Genomic DNA, 24,858 nt, shown 5'->3' with positions numbered 1-24,858 from the left:
AAACTGTCATCCGTGGTTCAGTTCTCTTTAAACAGCCATTACAAACATCAGCTAACTTTAGCCACCGCTAGCTAACAACCAATGGACATGATGGGGGGCAACTAGGTGGGGGGCAACTAGGTGGGGGGCAACTAGGCAACTAGGTGGGGGGCAACTAGGCAACTAGGTGGGGGGCAACTAGGTGGGGACTAAAATAGAAATAGGTCTTGGCCTAAATTCACAAAACATCTCAGAGAGGGAGGGGGGGGTGAGTGTGTCTGACTCACTGCCATCAGTCTTGACAGTGTGTGAATCGTGTTGGTGTGCTGACACAAACCTAGACCTCGGTCTCTCTGTCACCCTTCGTCATTTGTGGACCTCGCTCATCTCTTCGCCCAATGCACATACACGCGTAGAGTGGGGTCACACGCGTAGAGTGGGGTCACACGCGTAGAGTGGGGTCACACGCGTAGAGTGGGGTCACACGCGTAGAGTGGGGTCACACATATTCACGTGTGTAGTAGGCTTTAGGCCTGGGCGATATACTGTGATATTTGGAAATAGCCAAAGGAATGATTTTTTTTTTTTCCAATTCCGTCAATGTTAAGTATTTCTTTTAAAGTTTTATTTGTATAAATGTGACTTTTTAAGTAAATACCTGAAGTCACCTTGTGAAATATGTTAGAAGATAAAGAAGATTGTGTCCTTCATTTCACCGATCACCATTTTTCATTATGAAGCATAGCGCTAGTCCCCAGTCATGTGGTGTTTGTTTACGAGACCCGGAGTCAGGTGATGTAGTTACATTACGCAATTCACAACTAAATGTTTGCCAGCAGGATACCTTAGTTGATAACTGTCTAAAATGTGCTCAATACTCTGCAGTTGTGCATTTTGGATTGCTAATTTAGTAGCTAGTTAGCGAAGTGGTTCAGCTTCTTCCAAAATCAAGTTTTGCTTGGTAACAGCTGATAATTCCCTCCTGGATCAAGAGCCTTCCTGTTTATTTGTTTTGTGTTTGTGCAGCAATCTGTGAGTAGCATTTTTGAGTTCCTTGTAGAACTTTGAGCTGGGATGTCTGTCCTGCTAATCAATGTGCTCATTAGCATTTAGTTAGCATTCTCTATGGGATTGTACATGTACTTGTTAGCATTGCTAACCTTTGGAATACAGTAGCACCCCCTAGTGTTCAGTGCCGGTATTACCGGATATCCCATTATGGCACAAGGTCGGTATGACAGTCTGGAGACCTCCCAAGCCTAGTAGGGATTAACATGGGTAACCAGGATCACGGACTGTTCTGGGATCACTTTTCACATGTCCCACAGTGTGTGAGTGGCTGCCTGCCTTTTCTTGTTACTGACCCCTCTTGTTTGCTCAGAAAGCCAATAAGTTAATGATTATCACAGTTCTCTGTACCCTGCTGTCGAGCATGAGAGTAGGACCATCATGCAACAACATGTCTAGGTGGCACTGAGAGTCTACAGAATGTCTGATTGATTGTAGATAACAGAAGCCCTCAGCAGTGGTAGTGATCAGCAGTGATCAGCAGTGATCAGGCCCTACACCCAAGCAAGGGCACTGCGTTCATCCACCTCTGGCCTGCTCGCCTCCCTACCATTGAGGAAGTACAGTTCCCGCTCAGCCCAGTCAAAACTGTTCGCTGCTCTGGCCCCCCAATGGTGGAACAAACTCCCTCACGAGGACAGCGGAGTCAATCACCACCTTCCGGAGACACCTGAAACCCCACCTCTTCAAGGAATACCTAGGATAGGATAAGTAATCCTTCTCACCCCCCCCCTTAATGACTTAGATGCACTATTGTAAAGTGGCTGTTCCACTGGATGTCAGAAGGTGAATTCACCAATTTGTAAGTCGCTCTGGATAAGAGCGTCTGCTAAATGACTTAAATGTAAATGTAAATGTGGTAGAATGAAAGAAATGATGCAACAAATCACAAGGCAAGAATTTAGACTTGTCTGAGAATAATATTAGCCTCTTTCTCGTTCTGTGTGTTTGAAAACAGCTTAGTTCTGAACAGGGTTTCATACTGTTCCTGGTCATCTCTATCGTGGTGTTGACACACAGTTGGTCTTTCTTGCCTACAGGTTGCTGCCACACCCCTCCCCCCTCTGTGTCCCATTGGCTACTGTTCCCCAGGGGGTGGGACTCAGTATGGGTTAAGAGCTGTGAGGCCAGATTGAGAGGACAGTGAAGCCTGACACACTCCACCTGCCGCACAGGTAAGACCAACTCCTGTTACACACACACACACAGAGAGAGAGAGACTCCACCCACCTACACAGGTAAGACCAACTCCTGTTACACACACACACACAGAGAGAGAGAGACTCCACCCACCTACACAGGTAAGACCAACTCCTGTTACACACACACACACACACAGAGACTCCACCCACCTACACACGTAAAACCAACTGTTATGCTCACTCACACACATACTGCCTGAAACACACTCCACCTACACAGGTAAGACCAACTGTTATGCTCACAGGTAAAAGAACAGTAGACAGTCAATGCAATAAAGATTGCTTGTGTACTATAGGTGTGAGGGGAGGATGGCTGAGAGGGAGAGAATGAAGAAGAGGGAGGATGAGAGGAGACGGGGGGGGGGGGGGGCCTGAAGGCACTGGGGCAGAGTTGTTGCTAGGAGACAGCGGAACTGAAACACAAGACAGCGAAAGGGTAGAAGGAGGGAGAGATGAGGAAGCAAGATAAAGGACACCTGGAAGTAGTGAGAGGAAGAAATCTGAAATAGAGGGGAAGAGAGTGGGGGAGGGTTATGGTGGGTAAGAGGAGGTCATTGTGTTTCAATGAGAGAAGTCCTCTGAGAAGGGTCAGTGGGGGAGGGTTATGGTGGGTAAGAGGAGGTCATTGTGTTTCAATGAGAGAAGTCCTCTGAGAAGGGTCAGTGGGGGAGGGTTATGGTGGGTAAGAGGAGGTCATTGTGTTTCAATGAGAGAAGTCCTCTGAGAAGGGTCAGTGGGGGAGGGTTATGGTGGGTAAGAGGAGGTCATTGTGTTTCAATGAGAGAAGTCCTCTGAGAAGGGTCAGTGGGGGAGGGTTATGGTGGGTAAGAGGAGGTCATTGTGTTTCAATGAGAGAAGTCCTCTGAGAAGGGTCAGTGGGGGAGGGTTATGGTGGGTAAGAGGTGGTCATTGTGTTTCAATGAGAGAAGTCCTCTGAGAAGGGTCAGTGGGGGAGGGAGAGAGCCTGCTTTCAGCCTTGCTCAGGTGGGTTGTTCTGCTCATTCCAACTCGAATAGCAAGAGAACAATGTAAATATTTGATTTTGTCCGAACAGGAATCCTGTCTTTTTGTGTGTGATGGTGACCAGCTCTTAGTGTTGTATTGAACTGCTGCTGTGTTCTACTACGTTCAGCTCTTAGTGTTGTATTGAACTGCTGCTGTGTTCTACTACGTTCAGCTCTTAGTGTTGTATTGGACTGCTGCTGTGTTCTACTACGTTCAGGTCTTAGTGTTGTATTGGACTACTGCTGTGTTCTACTACGTTCAGCTCTTAGTGTTGTATTGGACTACTGCTGTGTTCTACTACGTTCAGCTCTTAGTGTTGTATTGGACTACTGCTGTGTTCTACTACGTTCAGCTCTTAGTGTTGTATTGGACTACTGCTGTGTTCTACTACGTTCAGGTCTTAGTGTTGTATTGGACTACTGCTGTGTTCTACTACGTTCAGGTCTTAGTGTTGTATTGGACTACTGCTGTGTTCTACTACGTTCAGCTCTTAGTGTTGTATTGGACTGCTGCTGTGTTCTACTACGTTCAGGTCTTAGTGTTGTATTGGACTACTGCTGTGTTCTACTACGTTCAGCTCTTAGTGTTGTATTGGACTACTGCTGTGTTCTACTACGTTCAGCTCTTAGTGTTGTATTGGACTACTGCTGTGTTCTACTACGTTCAGGTCTTAGTGTTGTATTGAACTGCTGCTGTGTTCTACTACGTTCAGCTCTTAGTGTTGTATTGGACTACTGCTGTGTTCTACTACGTTCAGGTCTTAGTGTTGTATTGAACTGCTGCTGTGTTCTACTACGTTCAGCTCTTAGTGTTGTATTGGACTGCTGCTGTGTTCTACTACGTTCAGCGCTTAGTGTTGTATTGGACTGCTGCTGTGTTCTACTACGTTCAGCGCTTAGTGTTGTATTGGACTGCTGCTGTGTTCTACTATGTTCAGCTCTTAGTGTTGTATTGAACTGCTGCTGTGTTCTACTACGTTCAGGTCTTAGTGTTGTATTGAACTGCTGCTGTGTTCTACTACGTTCAGCTCTTAGTGTTGTATTGGACTGCTGCTGTGTTCTACTACGTTCAGGTCTTAGTGTTGTATTGAACTGCTGCTGTGTTCTACTACGTTCAGGTCTTAGTGTTGTATTGGACTGCTGCTGTGTTCTACTACGTTCAGCTCTTAGTGTTGTATTGGACTGCTGCTGTGTTCTACTACGTTCAGCTCTTAGTGTTGTATTGGACTGCTGCTGTGTTCTACTACGTTCAGGTCTTAGTGTTGTATTGAACTGCTGCTGTGTTCTACTACGTTCAGGTCTTAGTGTTGTATTGGACTGCTGCTGTGTTCTACTACGTTCAGGTCTTAGTGTTGTATTGAACTGCTGCTGTGTTCTACTACGTTCAGCTCTTAGTGTTGTATTGAACTGCTGCTGTGTTCTACTACGTTCAGCTCTTAGTGTTGTATTGGACTGCTGCTGTGCTCTACTACGTTCAGCTCTTAGTGTTCTACTACGTTCAGCTCTTAGTGTTGTATTGAACTGCTGCTGTGTTCTACTACGTTCAGGTCTTAGTGTTGTATTGAACTGCTGCTGTGTTCTACTACGTTCAGCGCTTAGTGTTGTATTGGACTGCTGCTGTGTTCTACTACGTTCAGGTCTTAGTGTTGTATTGGACTGCTGCTGTGTTCTACTACGTTCAGGTCTTAGTGTTGTATTGAACTGCTGCTGTGTTCTACTACGTTCAGGTCTTATTGTTGTATTGAACTGCTGCTGTGTTCTACTACGTTCAGGTCTTAGTGTTGTATTGGACTGCTGCTGTGTTCTACTACGTTCAGCTCTTAGTGTTGTATTGGACTGCTGCTGTGTTCTACTACGTTCAGCTCTTAGTGTTATATTGGACTGCTGCTGTGTTCTACTACGTTCAGGTCTTAGTGTTGTATTGGACTGCTGCTGTGTTCTACTACGTTCAGGTCTTAGTGTTGTATTGGACTGCTGCTGTGTTCTACTACGTTCAGGTCTTAGTGTTGTATTGGACTGCTGCTGTGTTCTACTACGTTCAGCTCTTAGTGTTGTATTGGACTGCTGCTGTGTTCTACTACGTTCAGCTCTTAGTGTTGTATTGGACTGCTGCTGTGTTCTACTACGTTCAGCTCTTAGTGTTATATTGGACTGCTGCTGTGTTCTACTACGTTCAGGTCTTAGTGTTGTATTGGACTGCTGCTGTGTTCTACTACGTTCAGGTCTTAGTGTTGTATTGGACTGCTGCTGTGTTCTACTACGTTCAGCTCTTAGTGTTGTATTGGACTGCTGCTGTGTTCTACTACGTTCAGCTCTTAGTGTTGTATTGGACTGCTGCTGTGTTCTACTACGTTCAGCTCTTAGTGTTGTATTGGACTGCTGCTGTGTTCTACTACGTTCAGCTCTTAGTGTTGTATTGAACTGCTGCTGTGTTCTACTACGTTCAGCTCTTAGTGTTGTATTGAACTGCTGCTGTGTTCTACTACGTTCAGCTCTTAGTGTTGTATTGAACTGCTGCTGTGTTCTACTACGTTCAGCTCTTAGTGTTGTATTGGACTGCTGCTGTGTTCTACTACGTTCAGCTCTTAGTGTTGTATTGAACTGCTGCTGTGTTCTACTACGTTCAGCTCTTAGTGTTGTATTGAACTGCTGCTGTGTTCTACTACGTTCAGCTCTTAGTGTTGTATTGAACTGCTGCTGTGTTCTACTACGTTCAGCTCTTAGTGTTGTATTGAACTGCTGCTGTGTTCTACTACGTTCAGGTCTTAGTGTTGTATTGGACTGCTGCTGTGTTCTACTACGTTCAGCTCTTAGTGTTGTATTGAACTGCTGCTGTGTTCTACTACGTTCAGCTCTTAGTGTTGTATTGAACTGCTGCTGTGTTCTACTACGTTCAGCTCTTAGTGTTGTATTGGACTGCTGCTGTGTTCTACTATCTTCTTATCAACAAAATCAAAGCAAATGTTTAGCCTCAGCTTAAATGCAAATGAGTCGGCCATTTTTGCATGTCACTGATGTCAGTAGAGACAATAACTAGTAAATGAAGTAACCCAGGGATGGTGTCAGACAATAGAGACAATAACTAGTAAATGAAGTAACCCAGGGATAACTAGTAACAATAACTAGTAAATGAAGTAACCCAGGGATGGTGTCAGACAATAACTAGTAAATGAAGTGACCCAGGGATGGTGTCAGACAATAACTAGTAAATGAAGTGACCCAGGGATGGTGTCAGCAGAGATAATAACTAGTAAATGAAGTAACCCAGGGATAACTAGTAACAATAACTAGTAAATGAAGTAATCCAGGGATAACTAGTAACAATAACTAGTAAATGAAGTAACCCAGGAATGGTGTCAGACAATAACTAGTAAATGAAGTGACCCAGGGATGGTGTCAGTAGAGATAATAACTAGTAAATGAAGTAACCCAGGGATAACTAGTAACAATAACTAGTAAATGAAGTGACCCAGGGATGGTGTCAGACAATAACTAGTAAATGAAGTGACCCAGGGATGGTGTCAGACAATAACTAGTAAATGAAGTGACCCAGGGATGGTGTCAGACAATAACTAGTAAATGAAGTGACCCAGGGATGGTGTCAGACAATAACTAGTAAATGAAGTGAAGACATTCCCCCCCCGAGTACTTACAGTAGAATGAACATGTGGGCTATTTGTAGTCATGTGTTCTAGCACTGCCCTATTAACTCAGGGGGAGATTTCCATCCTATTAAATGTTTTTATTTATTTTACCTTTATTTAACCAGGCAAGTCAGTTGAGAACAAATTCTTATTTTCAATGACTGTCTAGGAACAGTGGGTTAACTCGTCTATGAACAGTGGGTTAACTGGTCTAGGAACACTCTAACCACTTGGCCACCCTGCCGTCCCTACACTCTAACCACTAGGCCACCCTGCCGTCCCTACACTCTAACCACTTGGCCACCCTGCCGTCCCTACACTCTAACCACTTGGCCACCCTGCCGTCCCTACACTCTAACCACTAGGCCACCCTGCCGTCCCTACACTCTAACCACTTGGCCACCCTGCCGTCCCTACACTCTAACCACTAGGCCACCCTGCCGTCCCTACACTCTAACCACTTGGCCACCCTGCCGTCCCTACACTCTAACCACTTGGCCACCTTGCCGTCCCTACACTCTAACCACTTGGCCACCCTGCCGTCCCTACACTCTAACCACTAGGCCACCCTGCCGTCCCTACACTAACCACTAGGCCACCCTGCCGTCCCTACACTCTAACCACTAGGCTACCCTGCTGTCCCTACACTCTAACCACTTGGCCACCCTGCCGTCCCTACACTCTAACCACTTGGCCACCCTGCCGTCCCTACACTCTAACCACTAGGCTACCCTGCTGTCCCTACACTCTAACCACTTGGCCACCCTGCCGTCCCTACACTCTAAACTTGGCCACTTTCCGTCCCTACACTCTAACCACGAGGCCACCCTGCTGTCCCTACACTCTAACCACTAGGCTACCCTGCCGTTTTTAATGAAGAGTTGCCCACTAATTTGGGTGTAAAGTATTTTGTTGCATTGTGCATATGACAAATAAACAAACTTGAATGTGTCCCTCATCTCTCTCCTCTCCCCCGTCTGTCTCTCTCCTCACCCTCCCTCTAGGTGGCAAGAGATCAGAGGTCATAGCGAGAGGTCATGGCGGGCCTGAGGAGGAAGCTGAAGTTTCTGGTGACATTGATGACGGTCAATCTCTTCATCTTCATCCTAGTGTTCCGAGGAGGAGGAGGACGGGACAAGGGACACAACAAGGTGAGGAGGGGACAGGACAAGGTGAATTGGGGGCACCAAAAGGTGAGGAGAAACGGTGGGGGGGGGGGGTGACAGGACAATATTCATCATGATGTAGAACTGCTTCTGTGACCTCTCCTCGGGGACCCCCAGATGTCTCACAATGTTTTTGTATCACTGAACCATCTGCCCTGAGTCACACTAATCAAGGGCTTGATGATGAACTGATGACTGGAGGTGTCTAGACTTGACAGTTCATGCAGCTTTAGTATTCTGATCAGAGAGTTCTGGACACATCATGTTTCCACGTGTAAATGTGTCTACCGGGTCACAGTGTGTCACAATCCCCTTTTCCTGCTCTATATTCCACCGCCTGTATTCTGGTTAGCGCGCCAGGCCGTGCTGAAGGTTAGGTAAGAGGTGGGGAGGTTAGGTAAGAGGTGGGGAGGTTAGGTAAGAGGTGGAGAGGTTAGGTAAGAGGTGGAGAGGTTAGGTAAGAGGTGGAGAGGTTAGGTAAGAGGTGGGGAGGTTAGGTAAGAGGTGGGGAGGTTAGGTAAGAGGTGGGGAGGTTAGGTAAGAGGTGGGGAGGTTAGGTAAGAGGTGGGGAGGTTAGGTAAGAGGTGGGGAGGTTAGGTAAGAGGTGGGGAGGTTAGGTAAGAGGTGGGGAGGTTAGGTAAGAGGTGGGGAGGTTAGGTAAGAGGTGGGGAGGTTAGGTAAGAGGTGGGGAGGTTAGGTAAGAGGTGGGGAGGTTAGGTAAGAGGTGGGGAGGTTAGGTAAGAGGTGGGGAGGCGGGAACTTTTAACTTTCTTTGCTTTGGTTCTGTTCAGCCCCTTTTCCCCACCTTACCGTGTGAAGGAAGAATAGATTCCCTGTAAACAGTGTTGTTCTCTGCCTCTGTCGTCCTTCCCTGCACCTCCTAATACTGTTACCCTCCACGGGGAGCTGAGATGTAGTAGGGTGTTGCGTTCTCTCCTCCAACGTACGTAACAACGTCCTAAACCTCCTGAAGTGGTCAGCCGGATCGGAACACAGTCAGACCACAAAGCCACTCGTTTAGACCCGTCTTTTCAATGTGATCAAAATAAAATAATGTATTTATAAAGCCCTTCATACATCAGCTGATATCTCAAAGTGCTGTACAGAAACCCAGCCTAAAACCCCAAACAGCAAGCAATGCAGGTGTAGAAGCACGGTGGCTAGGAAAAACTCCCTAGAAAGGCCAAAACCTAGGAAGAAACCTAGAGAGGAACCAGGCCATGTGGGGTGGCCAGTCCTCTTCTGGCTGTACCGGGTAGAGATTATAACAGAACATGGCCAAGATGTTCAATTGTTCATAAATGACCAGCATAGTCGAATAATAATAATAAGGCAGAACAGTTGAAACTGGAGCAGCAGCATGGCCAGGTGGACTGGGGACAGCAAGGAGTCATCATGTCAGGTAGTCCTGGGGCATGGTCCTAGGGCTCAGGTCCTCCGAGAGAGAGAGAGAGGGATAAAGAAAGAGAGAATTAGAGAACGCACACTTAGATTCACACAGGACACCGAATAGGACAGGAGAAGTACTCCAGATATAACAAACTGACCCTAGCCCCCCGACACACAAACTACTGCAGCATAAATACTGGAGGCTGTGATCCCTGTATTCTGATAGCAGAAGTCACATCTAAGTGTCTAGACACAATCATACATGGAATGCAGTGGAGGCTGCTGAGGGCAGGACGGCTCATACTAATGGCTGGGATGGAGCAAATGGAATGGCATCAAACACTTGGAAACCATGGAAACCATGTATTTAAAATCATTCCGCTCCGGCCGTTACCACGAGCCTGTCCCCAATTAAGGTGCCACCAACCTCCTGTGATGGAATGGCTGGGAGTCCCTGAGGTGAGGTCTGAAAACCACTCCTCTAAAAGACCGAACTGATTCTACGCTTTGCGAATGTGTCTGTGCCTGTTGACTTTTTTTGTGTTTTTAATAATATTTCCACACAAACCATGTTACACTTGGAGGATGAAATAACCCTGAAATTGTGAAAATGATATAATGCCCTTTTTAGTGTAAAAGCTTGTAAAATTAAATGCTTGGATTGTTTTTTGCATGTTCAGGTGAGATAGAGTTTTTGGCCATCAGCATGACATCACAATCTGATCTGATTATTCTGACCTATGACCAGTCATCTCTTATTTGCATATGTATCCTCCTCCTTTGAAGGACACGCCCACATGATCAGACTCAGCATTCCCCAATCAAGAGGAGGCTCGGTGGAAATAAATAATAAAATATATTTGGAGTTATTTTTGAGAAATTAACCGTGATTTATTAAACCTACTGTGATTTTAAATATTAAATTAAAAAGACTGCACAGGGCTTTAATTGTTGAAATGTGTTGAATCATCTTTGTGTTAAATCAGTGTTGAATTGTCTTTTTTAATCCTCGTTTTTTAAAGTTATGTTTTGTTGTTCTCGGTTTAGGATACTCAATTTATTTATTAATTTCGTCCTTCCTTCCTCCATTCAAGGTCCTTTTCCCCTCCAAGCGCTTCTGGTCCAAACTGGCTCCAAGTCAGGCCTACTGGAACCGCCAGCAACAGAGACTGGACCTCCAACACAACCCCATCCTCGCCTCCTCCAATAGTAACAACACTAGCGCTAATGATGTCAGACCTGTCCCTGATTGGCTCAACGACACGGGGCTGAACCCTGACCCCTGCCAACCGGATTACAGAGTCACCACTCACGTGAAAGACTACAATTCCCTACCTCCTCGTTTTAAAGACTTCCTGCTCTACATGCGCTGTCGGTCGTACCCTCTAGTGGTGGACCAGCCTCACATCTGCCAAAAGACCCGGAGAGGGGAGCCGCCCTTCCTCCTACTGGCCGTCAAATCCCTTGCTCCGCACTTTGACCGCCGCCAGGCCATCCGCCAGTCGTGGGGTCGAGCCGGCGTCCTCGCCAACCAGACGGTTGTCACGGTGTTCCTGCTCGGCAACACCACGGCCGTGGACCACCACCCAGATCTGTCGGAGATGCTGCGCTATGAGAACACTCACCACCGCGACATCCTGCAGGTATCAAGAATAGACACGTTAATGTCCTCTGGGTGTCAATAGTAGACACGTTAATGTCCTCAGGGTGTCAGTAATATACACGTTAATGTCCTCTGGGTGTCAATAGTAGACACGTTAATGTCCTCTGGGTGTCAATAGTAGACACGTTAATGTCCTCTGGGTGTCAATAGTAGACACGTTAATGTCCTCTGGGTGTCAATAGTAGACACGTTAATGTCCTCTGGGTGTCAATAGTAGACACGTTAATGTCCTCAGGGTGTCAATAGTAGACACGTTAATGTCCTCTGGGTGTCAATAGTAGACACGTTAATGTCCTCTGGGTGTCAATAGTAGACACGTTAATGTCCTTGGGGTGTCAATAGTAGACACGTTAACGTCAACAGTTTGGGAACACCTACTCATTCCAGGGTTTTTATTTACTTTTCCTATTTTCTACATTGTAGAATAATAGTGACGACACTAAAACTATGAAATAACAAATATGGGATCATGTAGTAACCAAAAAAGTGTTTAACATCTCAAAATATATTTGAGATTCTTCAAAGTAGCCACCCTTTGCCTTGATGACAGCTTTGCACACTCTTGGGGTTCTCTCAACCAGTTTGAGGTAGTCACCTGGAATGCATTACAATTAACAGGTGTGCTTGTTAAAATTTTAATTGCAATTTATTTCCCAGTGGCATCCTCATATATGGGCAGTGTGACGAAAAAGACAAGAGGCTTTAGTTTTTCTTCAGACTTTTTTATTATATATATATTTACTTTAAAGGGGACTGAGATTGGTTACTTTAAAGGGGACTGAGATTGGTTACTTTAAAGGGGACTGAGATTGGTTACTTTAAAGGGGACTGAGATTGGTTACTTTAAAGGGGACTGAGATTGGTTACTTTAAAGGGGACTGAGATTGGTTACTTTAAAGGGGACTTTATGGGAAAACACCCTAAAATGTTGAGATGGGGTGGGGGTTATAAGCTGACATAAAATTGTTTTAAGTTGGTCATACCATGGATCATTTAGCTATTTGTTTTTTATTTTAGGACCCCTTTAGGTATAAAAAAATATATATTTTAAATATGATTTGCTAAAATATTGAATTTGTCCTTTTTACTACCAACTCCTATAACATTCATAAATGCCAGAGAAGACGGTCAAAGAACAAATCATAACGAACAAGGTTTTGAAGTGTCAGTCCCATATCAAGGAGCTATAAGACAGCTCAGGAAGTGTTAGATGTGTAATCTTTTACATTTTAACCCGCCCCACCCTGCCCTGCCCCACCCCACCAAACAGATCTCTATCTGAAACTTGCAGATTTTGATGGGGGTTTATGTTATTATGTCACTTAGATTGACATACCGGTACATCAATTGACAAGGGGGGGTGTTTAAATATAATATTGTATTTGTGTGGTGATGTGTTTTTAGAACTCACTGGGTGGTCCACAATGTTGGTTTTGATCTGTAGTACTGTTGGAACTCAAACGTTTACATACACCTTCGCCAAATACATTTAAACTCAGTTTTTCATAATTCCTGACATTTTAATCCTAGTAAAAATTCCCTGTCGTAGGTCATTTAGGATCACCACTTTGTTTTAAGAATGTGAAATGTCAGAATAATATTAGAGAGAAATGATTTATTTCAGCTTTTTATTTCTTTCATCACATTCCCAGTGGGTCAGAAGTTTACATGCATTCAATTAGTATTTGGTAGCGTTGCCTTTTTCATTTGTTTAACTTGGGTCAAACGCTTCGGGGAGCCTTCCACAAGCTTCCCTCAATAGGTTGGGTGAATGTTGGCCCATTCCTCTTGACAGAGAGGGTATAACTGAGTCAGGTTTGTAGGGCTCTTTGCTTTTTCAGTTCTGCCCACAAACAGTTATTTTTTTGTTTCATCAGACCAGAGGACATTTCTCCAAAAAAGTACGATCTTTGTCCCCATGTGCAGTTGCAAACCGTAGTCTGGCTTTTTTATGGCGGTTTTGGAGCAGTGGCTTCTTCCTTGCTGAGCGGCCTTTCAGGTTATGTCGATATAGGACTCATTTTACTGTGGATAATGATACTTTTGTACCTGTTTCCTCCAGCATCTTCACAAGGTCCTTTGCTGTTGTTCTAGGATTGATTTGCACTTTTCACACCAAAGTACGTTCATCTCTAGGAGACAGAACGCGTCTCCTTCCTGAGCGGTATGACAGCTGCGTGGTCCCATGGTGTTTATACTTGAGTACTATGGTTTGTACAGATGAACGTGGTACCTTCAGGCGTTTGGAAATTGCTTCCAAGGATGAACCAGACTTGTGGAGGTCTACAATTTTATTTTCTGAGGTCTTGGCTGATTTCTTGATTTTCCTATGATGTCAAGCAAAGAGGCACTGAGTTTGAAAGTAGGCCTTGAAATACATTCTCAGGTACACCTCCAATTGACTCAAATTGTGTCAATTAACCTATCAGAAGCTTCTAAAGCCATGACATCACTTTCTGGAATTGTCCAAGCTGTTTAAAGGCACAGTCACCTTAGTGTATGTAAACTTCTGACCCACTGGAATTGTGATACAGTGAAATAATCTGTCTGTAAACAATTGTTGTAAAAATTACTTGTCATGCACAATGTAATGTCCTAACCGCCAAAACTATATTTTGTTAAAAAGAAATTTGAAAAATGAGTTTTAATGACTCCAACCTAAGTGTATGTAAACTTCTGACTTCAACTGTATGTCTTGTCCAATTTTGCAGTATTGTTGTGACACAGAGATACTCAGACTCTTAGTATGCTGACATATAAAATGGGATTAAACAGGGGAATAATGAACTAAATACTCAAATCTGCATGTAGGATTATTTGTTGTATAATAATAATAGTTTTAACTCTACCCCCCAGTGGGACTACCGGGACTCGTTCTTCAACCTGACCGTCAAGGAGGTGCTCTTCCTGGACTGGATGACCACACGCTGCCCTGGAGCTCAGTTCGTCTTCAAAGGGGACGATGACGTCTTTGTCAATACGTTGAGGATCCTGGCCTTCCTCAAGGGCCTCTCGGGGCCCCGGGCAAGGGACCTGTTTGTAGGGGATGTGATCACCAACGCGGGGCCAAACAGGGATAAAAAGGTGAAGTATTTCATCCCAGACAGTTTGTTCGTTGGCCAGTACCCGCCATACGCGGGCGGAGGGGGGTATCTGTACTCCGGGGACCTGGCCAGGCGGCTGCACAGAGCCTCGCAGCACGTACCTCTCTACCCCATCGACGACGTTTACACAGGGATGTGTCTGAGGAAACTGGGGCTGGGGCCACAGAAACATAAAGGCTTCAAGACGTTTGACATTGAGGAGAAGTACAGGAGGAACCCGTGTGCCTATAAGGGTCTGATGCTGGTACACAGCCGGACACCGCAGGAGATGATCCAGATCTGGGCCTGGCTCAATGACCCCAACTTGACCTGTCAGTAACTTCCCAGCCCGTCTCCATTTTGACTTCAGAAACCGGGGACAACAGGTGTCGGTGGCCATTTTGACTTCAGAAACCGGGGACAACAGGTGTCGGTGGCCATTTTGACTTCAGAAACCGGGGACAACAAGGTGTCGGTGGCCATTTTTGATTTGAGCTGTCAGTAACCAGGGAAGACGGGTGACTTAAACTGTCGGTAACTGCCTGGACCAGACACCACGACAGGCGGCCATTTTGTTATGCTGGTTGTTATAGTAACTCTGTGACAGGTCAGTGGCCACTGTTTTGTGACACTTGGTAGGGTTGTTACATTCTAAAGGTTAGACACAATTTTGAGACTTATTTAATTTTTTAGGGAGGGATTATTACTCTTGGAGGATCCGTCGAACATTGGCAGCTTTAATGTTGTTATCATGTTTGTTGATGTTAGTTAACCGTCTTCAAAGTTGAATCTTGGATGAACATTTCAGGTTTTGAATCCCAAGATAAAGAGGGCGTGACTGACGGCGGTACGATGGCAGACCAACGTGTCTCTGAGCTTTCTAAATGGTCGTCATGGCGTTATGATGGTCAAGTCTGATGGACCTTTCATGATTCCCCGCTGTGTGTCTGACGGCACAGAGTCTGTACCATGTTGTATTATGAGAAGTTGGAGACAGAGGTGAATGAGCAGTCTGATCCCAGATCTGTTTTGGTGTGAAAATGACCGTAAGAGTTGGCACAAACTGATCTGGAACCAGGCTAATGGATGAGTGCTCAGCTGGTCTGGGCCGTGTTAGATAAAGATGTTTGGTCGTTCCACGAAATGAGTCCCTCTTGGAGAATGTAACTTGGGAAAATAAATCAAATAAAAAAGAGCACATGTTCAACTTTAAAAACAAACACGTTTCCCAGTCTGAAGAGACCTGACTAATGGACCTGAATGATAACACTTTAACACTGTGTGTCTGACAGCACAAAGAGCTTTTCAAATCTCTAATCTCTAGAAATGACTTTGTCAAAGCAACAGAAATAACTAGGTCTTTACAATGTTGGTGAAAACCTTTTGGGGTTGAAGTGTCCGTCAACAACTCCTACATCCAGTTTGGATTCTTGAAGAATGTAACTGATACACCTCTCATGAGCTCAACTGTCACCCCACACCAGTCCTTGCATCCATAGCCCTGTCTGGTTCTTCAGCCCAGTCCCTCAGCTTTTTACCAAAACAGGGGCGGGGATTCATTTTTTTTTTTTTTTTTATTGCTGATTTCAGCTTTAAGTGGGTTAAAATCTTGCCAAAATACTGTTTTTATGGCACTGTAGCAAGTCTGTTCATATTTAAAGTCAGTTTCTGTGGTCTATATTAAAGGGCCTGTTTAAAACAGTGTTGGTGCACAGTTGTTACTTAAATATCGAAGGGACGCAGAAGAACCGTTTGTGGAACAGCTCTGTTCAGCGTTGCTCCAAGGCCTCCTTGTGAGCCTGACATCTTCATTTAACCAAGAAACCGTCAAGCTGAAATGGCTGGTTATATTTTCACAAAGACAACTATCATTTTCATATCGAACATCCCCCCCCCCCACCCCCCACCCCGCACAAACTATAACAAAGAGAAAGCTTGAACCGTAACCAAGGCGATTGGCTAGGGGGTCATTCATGTTCTGCAACGGTGTTCACTGCCCGTTTGCGAGCAGATCAGAGAAATACTGTTTTATTTATCCACAATCATTACTGTTCTTGTCAGATGGTTTAAAACAACAACAAAAAAAACATGTCAAAGGTCAAATCCAGAATGTTCTGTTCCACCGCTGCCTTAAAGGTTTATAGGAAGACGCTTTAAGATTTACTTCAGTTTGTGTCCGAGAATTTCCGTTATTGAAATGTTGATGTAACTAACATTTGATCTCCTCGCAGTGATCTGCATCGAGGACGATCTAGCCTAAAGAGCTGTATGTTTTTATAAGGTGTTTATTTATCAACTAATGTATTCATCAACTGTCTGCACAACTTCTTATTGGGTGACAATTATAGTATGTTTTTGTTTATTTTACTGTTGAAAGAAATGGATGTTGAATAAGTTACATATATATATATATATATATATACACACTGTACCCAGGTCAGGAATGACTTGTCAATTAACATTTACATTTAAGTCATTTAGCAGACGCTCTTATCCAGAGCGACTTACAAATTAATATATCTATATGCTGTACGTTAAGGGGCGTTGTGACAGGAAGACGGGCTGTACGTAGAGGGGCGTTGTGACAGACGGGCTGTACGTAGAGGGGCGTTGTGACAGACGGGCTGTACGTAGAGGGGCGTTGTGACAGACGGGCTGTACGTAGAGGGGCGTTGTGACAGACGGGCTGTACGTAGAGGGGCGTTGTGACAGACAGGCTGTACGTAGAGGGGCGTTGTGACAGACGGGCTGTACGTAGAGGGGCGTTGTGACAGACGGGCTGTACGTAGAGGGGCGTTGTGACAGACGGGCTGTACGTAGAGGGGCGTTGACAGACGGGCTGTACGTAGAGGGGCGTTGTGACAGACGGGCTGTACGTAGAGGGGCGTTGTGACAGACGGGCTGTACGTAGAGGGGTGTTGTGACAGGAAGACGGGCTGTACGTAGAGGGGCGTTGTGACAGACAGGCTGTACGTAGAGGGGCGTTGTGACAGACGGGCTGTACGTAGAGGGGCGTTGTGACAGACGAGCTGTACGTAGAGGGGCGTTGTGACAGACGGGCTGTACGTAGAGGGGCGTTGTGACAGACAGGCTGTACGTAGAGGGGCGTTGTGACAGACAGGCTGTACGTAGAGGGGCGTTGTGACAGACAGGCTGTACGTAGAGGGGCGTTGTGACAGACGGGCTGTACGTAGAGGGGCGTTGTGACAGACGGGCTGTACGTAGAGGGGCGTTGTGACAGACGGGCTGTACGTAGAGGGGCGTTGTGACAGACGGGCTGTACGTAGAGGGGCGTTGTGACAGACAGGCTGTACGTAGAGGGGTGTTGTGACAGGAAGACGGGCTGTACGTAGAGGGGTGTTGTGACAGACAGGCTGTACGTAGAGGGGCGTTGTGACAGACAGGCTGTACGTAGAGGGGCGTTGTGACAGACGGGCTGTACGTAGAGGGGCGTTGTGACAGACAGGCTGTACGTAGAGGGGTGTTGTGACAGGAAGACGGGCTGTACGTAGAGGGGCGTTGTGACAGGCTGTACGTAGAGGGGCAGGAAAACCGGTCATTGGCTCTGTCTTAATAATAATATTTGTAACATGCAAATACACATCTGAGCCTCATTCAGTCTGCAGTTAAAAACGTTGTGGAGCGTTGCAGACAATATCATGAACAGAGCTTTGTGATTCCTCATCCTGCAGGTCAGAGAGGCATGTTAGTTCTACAAAAAATATATCTGAACATTCCACAACAGTGTGTGCTGCTGAACGCAGCCGTGTTGTTTACAATTAATCTGCCACATTGATAATGATCCATTCCCCCTGGGGGTGGGGGGCGCGTTCAGCAAGACACAATGTTTGGGAACGTTCAGATAGAAATATGCTCTGTAGAACAAACATGCCTCTGACCTGTAGAATAAGGAATCATGTTGGCTTTATTTCTGGTGTTTCTATCTGCAACGTTTTGGCTGTTGAACGTGGCCCTGGGGTTCTATTGTTGTAACCAGGAAGTGGGCAGGAAACAGTGAGGGCAGGGCCTCTGCTTCAAAGAGGGCGGAAGTCAGTCTCCAAAGACCTCTCTGTTAGACTGTCTAATGTGTACAATAAAAGAGTTGGTGCTGTTTTATTGAAAACAGTGAATCTGATCAACCGTTTTATGTTCACAGTTTGCAGCAAAACAAATCTTAACCCCGATTTCATTGCAACCTCATAGAGACACGCCTCCATAATTCTGCTGGAACCAATGAAATGACTCCCCTTTTTGCCTGGGTCAGTGTACAGGGCCGTATTCCTCTAGTCACCCTGAAGACTCTTCCTTCAGTCCTTTCTTGGTGATTAATATCTGGTCTGTCGTGTGGTTGTTTTCCCTCCATCACATCTCTGTCAACAGACCCTGTCAAATCAGAACCATAAGGAAGGAAGGAAGGAAGGAAGGAAGGAAGGAAGGAAGGAAGGAAGGAAGGAAGGGTTTTGAGGCATTTGTAGAAAATCGAACCGGGCTGAAGACCTGGTACAGCCTAATGGTGCTGAGTGTACTCTGAACTGTACTGGTCCAATAACTTTTGGAACGTAAACCTAAATTGTTCAAAGCTATTTTCAATGGTGTACCCTAATGAACACGCCTCAGAAGTGTAAGATAAGAAGCTCACATGAGTTTTTCCTAGGAAATTATGGGGCGTGATACTAGTTATCCCAGCCATAAAGTCGTTAACCCTGTCCATTTCTTCAATTCATCTTCTTAAAATGTTATTTTAAACCTTCACCACACTGCTAACCTTATGCCTAACCGTAACCACACTGCTAACCTTATGCCTAACCTTTTTAAATTAACACCAAAAATAAAAAATGTTATTTTGATGAATTTTTACGATCTCGACAATTGACTTTGACTCCGTAAAAAATCTCCTAGGAAAAAACAAATATGCAAGCAGTCATTTTGAATTCCTGTTTCCCTGGCGTCCATTGGGACTGTAGCTCTCAGCACCAGTCAAACCAAACACAGTGCCAGGATGTCGTCCACGCATGTCCTGTCAGGTGGAGAATGTTTACATGTGTAAATGTGTACATAATGTATATTATTTAGAATCCTGATGGAAGTCTGCTGTGTCGGTCTGAGTCGAGCTGCATTACACTTTCAGTATATCACATTGTTATTTATCTGACTGAGGCTGAAATTCAGGCACTTGGTGACTTCCTGTTAATATCTCTACTGTTATGTCTAATATCGCCTCTGTTTCTCGTCTCGCGTCTCTTTGGTCACCTGTCCGGTTTTTCCAAGGCCTTGATCAAAGATGAACATTAATTCATTCTCCTCATTTCTGTTTGAATGTAAAAGTATTCCTCTATTGCCACACAACTGAACAAAAAATATAAACGCAACATGTAAACACAAAAATACGTTAGGCGGCTTATGGTAGAGATATTTACATTCAATTCTCAGCTGTGGTGGACATTCCTGCAGTCACCATGCCAATTGCACGCTCCCTCAACTTGAGACGTCTGTGGCGTTGTGTTGTGTGACAAAACCACACATTTTATAGTAGCCTTTTGTCCCCAGCACAAGGTGCACATGTGTAATGATGATGCTGATTTTAATCAGCTTCTTGATATGTCACACCTGCTAGCTGGATGGATTATCTTGGCAAAGGAGAAATACTCACTAACAGGGATGTAAACGAATTTGTGCACAAAATGAGAGATTTCAGGGATCTTTTATTTCAGCTCATGAAACATTGCACCAATACTTTACATGTTGCATTTATATTTTTGTTCTGTATACATATTGGTACTCTACATATTTAGAGTGTTGTCTATTTTCAATGGTCCAAACCCTTGATTCCCTTGGTTATGAAACATTTCAAAATCATCAATCACATTATTGTTGATGTCCTCTCTCCTGACCATAACATTCCTGGAATCTGATGGAATTGTGTATGACTTCGTGTTGCAAAATTCCAGTAACTTTTCCCCAAATTCTCTAGAAATCCAGGTTGGCTCAATCAAGGAACAAGGAAGAAATCTAGCGTCTTCCAACCAGGATTCCTGGAAAACCGGGAATATGGGGGAAAGTTACCCGAAATGTATTTTTATTATAAAACAAGTTTTGCAACACGACGACTTGATTTAGACACATTCTGCACAGTGGAGATATCTATATATTATATACCAACACATGCCGTTTTGTTTCTTGTTACCCATTTAAGTCTGTTTCATTTGTTTTTCACCTGTGGTGTCTCAGAGCCGTGCCATGTGTGGTTCTTTTGCTATGACTAGATTTTCCAATAAAGAATATTTTGCTGTTTTTTGTAGATGGTGTTGGATAATGGTGTTATAGAAGAAATGCTTTTCTTGTTTTTTTTTAGAAGATTTGTACAAACTTACAAACAGAAAATCTGGGCTGTTTATATGTTTTTAAACTACCGAAGCCGCTGGTAAAGCTTCTTCTAGTTATTTTAATTCTATATTCAACCACAGAAGAAGATAGGAAGCAGCTGAGTGATGTTTGTAAACTTCTTTCAGGCTGGTAGCAAGGCCCACTCATTGAGATGCCCCGAGGTAGAACAAAAATCAACTACGTTTTTTTTTTTTTCCTTCACATCTCTCATTTATTGGTTGTGTAAAAATATTTTGAGGTTCAGTGGTTGTTGGTAGATCTAGTCTTTAGTGACCTCTACTGGAAAGATGTGGTAATGTATTTAGTGTGACCTCTTGGAAAGAGTGTATTTAGAGACCTCTGTTGGAAAGACGTGGTAGTGTATTTAGTGTGACTTGGAAAGACGTGGTTTTGTAGCCTTACTGTCCTCAGCACAAGGTGCACCTGTGTAATGACCATGCCGTTTTAATCAGCTTTGTGATATGCAGCACCTGTCAGGTGGGTAGTGGGCATTTCTCTTTTGGCAAGGTAATCTAACAGGGATGTGCAGCACCTGTCAGGTGGGTAGTGGGCATTTCTCTTTTGGCAAGGTAATCTAACAGGGATGTGCAGCACCTGTCTGGTGGGTAGTGGGCATTTCTCTTTTGGCAAGGTAGTGGGCATTTCTCTTTTGGCAAGGTAATCTAACAGGGATGTGCAGCACCTGTCTGGTGGGTAGTGGGCATTTCTCTTTTGGCAAGGTAATCTAACAGGGATGTGCAACACCTGTCTGGTGGGTAGTGGGCATTTCTCTTTTGGCAAGGTAATCTAACAGGGACGTGCAGCACCTGTCAGGTGGGTAGTGGGCATTTCTCTTTTGGCAAGGTAATCTAACAGGGATGTGCAGCACCTGTCTGGTGGGTAGTGGGCATTTCTCTTTTGGCAAGGTAATCTAACAGGGATGTGCAGCACCTGTCAGGTGGTGGGCATTTCTCTTTTGGCAAGGTAATCTAACAGGGATGTGCAGCACCTGTCAGGTGGTGGGCATTTCTCTTTTGGCAAGGTAATCTAACAGGGATGTGCAGCACCTGTCAGGTGGGTAGTGGGCATTTCTCTTTTGGCAAGGTAATCTAACAGGGATGTGCAGCACCTGTCAGGTGGTGGGCATTTCTCTTTTGGCAAGGTAATCTAACAGGGATGTGCAGCACCTGTCAGGTGGTGGGCATTTCTCTTTTGGCAAGGTAATCTAACAGGGATGTGAAGCACCTGTCAGGTGGTGGGCATTTCTCTTTTGGCAAGGTAATCTAACAGGGATGTGCAGCACCTGTCAGGTGGGTAGTGGGCATTTCTCTTTTGGCAAGGTAATCTAACAGGGATGTGCAGCACCTGTCAGGTGGGTAGTGGGCATTTCTCTTTTGGCAAGGTAATCTAACAGGGATGTGCTCAAAGTGAGGAATAAACTTTGGAATCTTTTTTTTCCAACTCAAGAAACATGGGACCAACACTTTACATGTTGTGTTTTTATATTAAACAACTTATAATAAAACTAAATAAATAAACTGGAAACTGTTTCCACTGGACAGTTCTCACCACCAGGGGGCAGAAGTGAAGTGGATGTTATTCACGTCAAGACGACAGAGGAACATACAACATCTGAGAAATACTTTGGTTGTTCCCAAAACAGGTGGAAAGTTGAAATGTCCCTAACATCCAATACCATCTCATCCTGTTCCATCTAGATGATATGTCCCTAACATCCACATCAATACCATCTCACCCTGTTCCATTTATAATGATATGTCCCTAACATCCACACCATCTCACCCTGTTCCATTTATAATGATATGTCCCTAACATCAATACCATCTCATCCTGTTCCATTTATAATGATATGTCCCTCACATCAATACCATCTCACCCTGTTCCATTTATAATGATATGTCCCTAACATCCACATCAATACCATCTCATCCTGTTGCATTTATAATGATATGTCCCTAACATCCACATCAATACCATCTCACCCTGTTCCATGTATAATGATATGTCCCTAACATCCACATCAATACCATCTCATCCTGTTCCATTTATAATGATATGTCCCTAACATCAATACCATCTCATCCTGTTCCATTTATAATGATATGTCCCTCACATCAATACCATCTCACCCTGTTCCATTTATAATGATATGTCCCTAACATCCACATCAATACCATCTCATCCTGTTCCATTTATAATGATATGTCCCTAACATCCACATCAATACCATCTCATCCTGTTCCATTTATAATGATATGTCCCTAACATCCACATCAATACCATCTCATCCTGTTCCATCTATAATGATATGTCCCTAACATCCAATACCATCTCATCCTGTTCCATTTATAATGATATGTCCCTAACATCAATACCATCTCATCCTGTTCCATTTATAATGATATGTCCCTAACATCAATACCATCTCATCCTGTTCCATTTATAATGATATGTCCCTAACATCCACATCAATACCATCTCATCCTGTTCCATTTATAATGATATGTCCCTAACATCAATACCATCTCATCCTGTTGCATTTATAATGATATGTCCCTAACATCAATACCATCTCATCCTGTTCCATTTATAATGATATGTCCCTAACATCCACATCAATACCATCTCACCCTGTTCCATGTATAATGATATGTCCCTAACATCAATACCATCTCATCCTGTTGCATTTATAATGATATGTCCCTATCATCCACATCAATACCATCTCATCCTGTTCCATTTATAATGATATGTCCCTAACATCCACATCAATACCATCTCATCCTGTTGCATTTATAATGATATGTCCCTAACATCCACATCAATACCATCTCATCCTGTTCCATCTATAATGATATGTCCCTATCATCCACATCAATACCATCTCATCCTGTTCCATTTATAATGATATGTCCCTAACATCAATACCATCTCGTCCTGTTCCATTTATAATGATATGTCCCTAACATCAATACCATCTCATCCTGTTCCATTTATAATGATATGTCCCTAACATCCACATCAATACCATCTCATCCTGTTCCATCTAGATGATATGTCCCTAACATCAATACCATCTCATCCTGTTCCATTTATAATGATATGTCCCTAACATCAATACCATCTCACCCTGTTCCATCTAGATGATATGTCCCTAACATCAATACCATCTCATCCTGTTCCATTTATAATGATATGTCCCTAACATCAATACCATCTCACCCTGTTCCATTTATAATGATATGTCCCTAACATCAATACCATCTCATCCTGTTCCATTTATAATATGTCCCTAACATCCACATCAATACCATCTCATCCTGTTGCATTTATAATGATATGTCCCTAACATCCACATCAATACCATCTCACCCTGTTGCATTTATAATGATATGTCCCTAACATCCACATCAATACCATCTCATCCTGTTCCATTTATAATGATATGTCCCTAACATCCACATCAATACCATCTCGTCCTGTTCCATTTATAATGATATGTCCCTAACATCCACATCAATACCATCTCACCCTGTTGCATTTATAATGATATGTCCCTAACATCCACATCAATACCATCTCATCCTGTTCCATTTATAATGATATGTCCCTAACATCCACATCAATACCATCTCATCCTGTTCCATTTATAATGATATGTCCCTAACATCCACATCAATACCATCTCATCCTGTTCCATTTATAATGATATGTCCCTAACATCAATACCATCTCATCCTGTTCCATCTAGATGATGTCACTTTGATGGCAACATGTCAGTGTGTAACATTACCACATAACAACAAGGTGATGTTCTATGAGAGTAGAGTTGCAGTTACCTTCCCTGACAATGACACACACACACACACATCTAAGTCCTTCATACACTTTCCTAACAACGTAGTTTAAGAAAATACACACACCCACACCTCGTCATCAGCCTCACCCTCATCACATCATTTTGGGAGGTGGTTGCCACAACGACCGTCTCTGAGGACACTGCTAATTCACCCTGGTTCAGATGATTTGAGCCCCAGAGCTCTCTTCCTTCTCTCTCCCTGGAATGTCTAAACAGCGAGAGGATGAGATAAGAAGTGAATAAGGAACATGGATAAAGTATGTCAGAGGCAAAAACAAAGAAAATAAACAAACTGCTTAGTCCTTGTTGATCTGGGCTTCATTATCCAAGAGAACCACCGATCTCTCTTCTCAGAGCCCCATTTAGAAGCTGCTTAGTCCTGGTTGATCTGGGCTTCATTATCCAAGAGAACCACCG

At 44.1% G+C, this 24,858-nt stretch overlaps 1 protein-coding gene across 2 annotated transcripts in view; it reads left to right on the top strand.

Moving 5' to 3' along the window:
* The window catches only part of LOC135511802 (N-acetyllactosaminide beta-1,3-N-acetylglucosaminyltransferase 2-like), a 35,830-nt gene extending 15,341 nt beyond the window's left edge, over positions 1–20,489 (top strand). The window contains exons 2-6 of one of the 2 annotated variants that reach the window (XR_010451325.1): positions 2,088–2,222; positions 7,902–8,048; positions 10,547–11,095; positions 13,972–16,759; positions 17,727–20,489. Coding sequence is in view for 1 of the 2 variants with exons in the window: in XM_064933265.1 (XP_064789337.1) it covers positions 7,935–8,048; positions 10,547–11,095; positions 13,972–14,538 (1,230 nt within the window). In the remaining variant the exon portion in view is untranslated. Of the gene's footprint in view, positions 1–2,087; positions 2,223–7,901; positions 8,049–10,546; positions 11,096–13,971 lie in introns of both variants that reach the window. The other variant, XM_064933265.1, reaches the window with a different exon arrangement.
* The last annotated feature ends 4,369 nt before the right edge of the window (positions 20,490–24,858 follow it).

The sequence above is a fragment of the Oncorhynchus masou genome, chromosome 24 (genome assembly GCF_036934945.1).
Source record: "Oncorhynchus masou masou isolate Uvic2021 chromosome 24, UVic_Omas_1.1, whole genome shotgun sequence".
In the NCBI taxonomy this organism is placed as follows: domain Eukaryota; kingdom Metazoa; phylum Chordata; class Actinopteri; order Salmoniformes; family Salmonidae; genus Oncorhynchus; species Oncorhynchus masou.
This window is presented reverse-complemented; position numbering and strand designations above follow the sequence as displayed.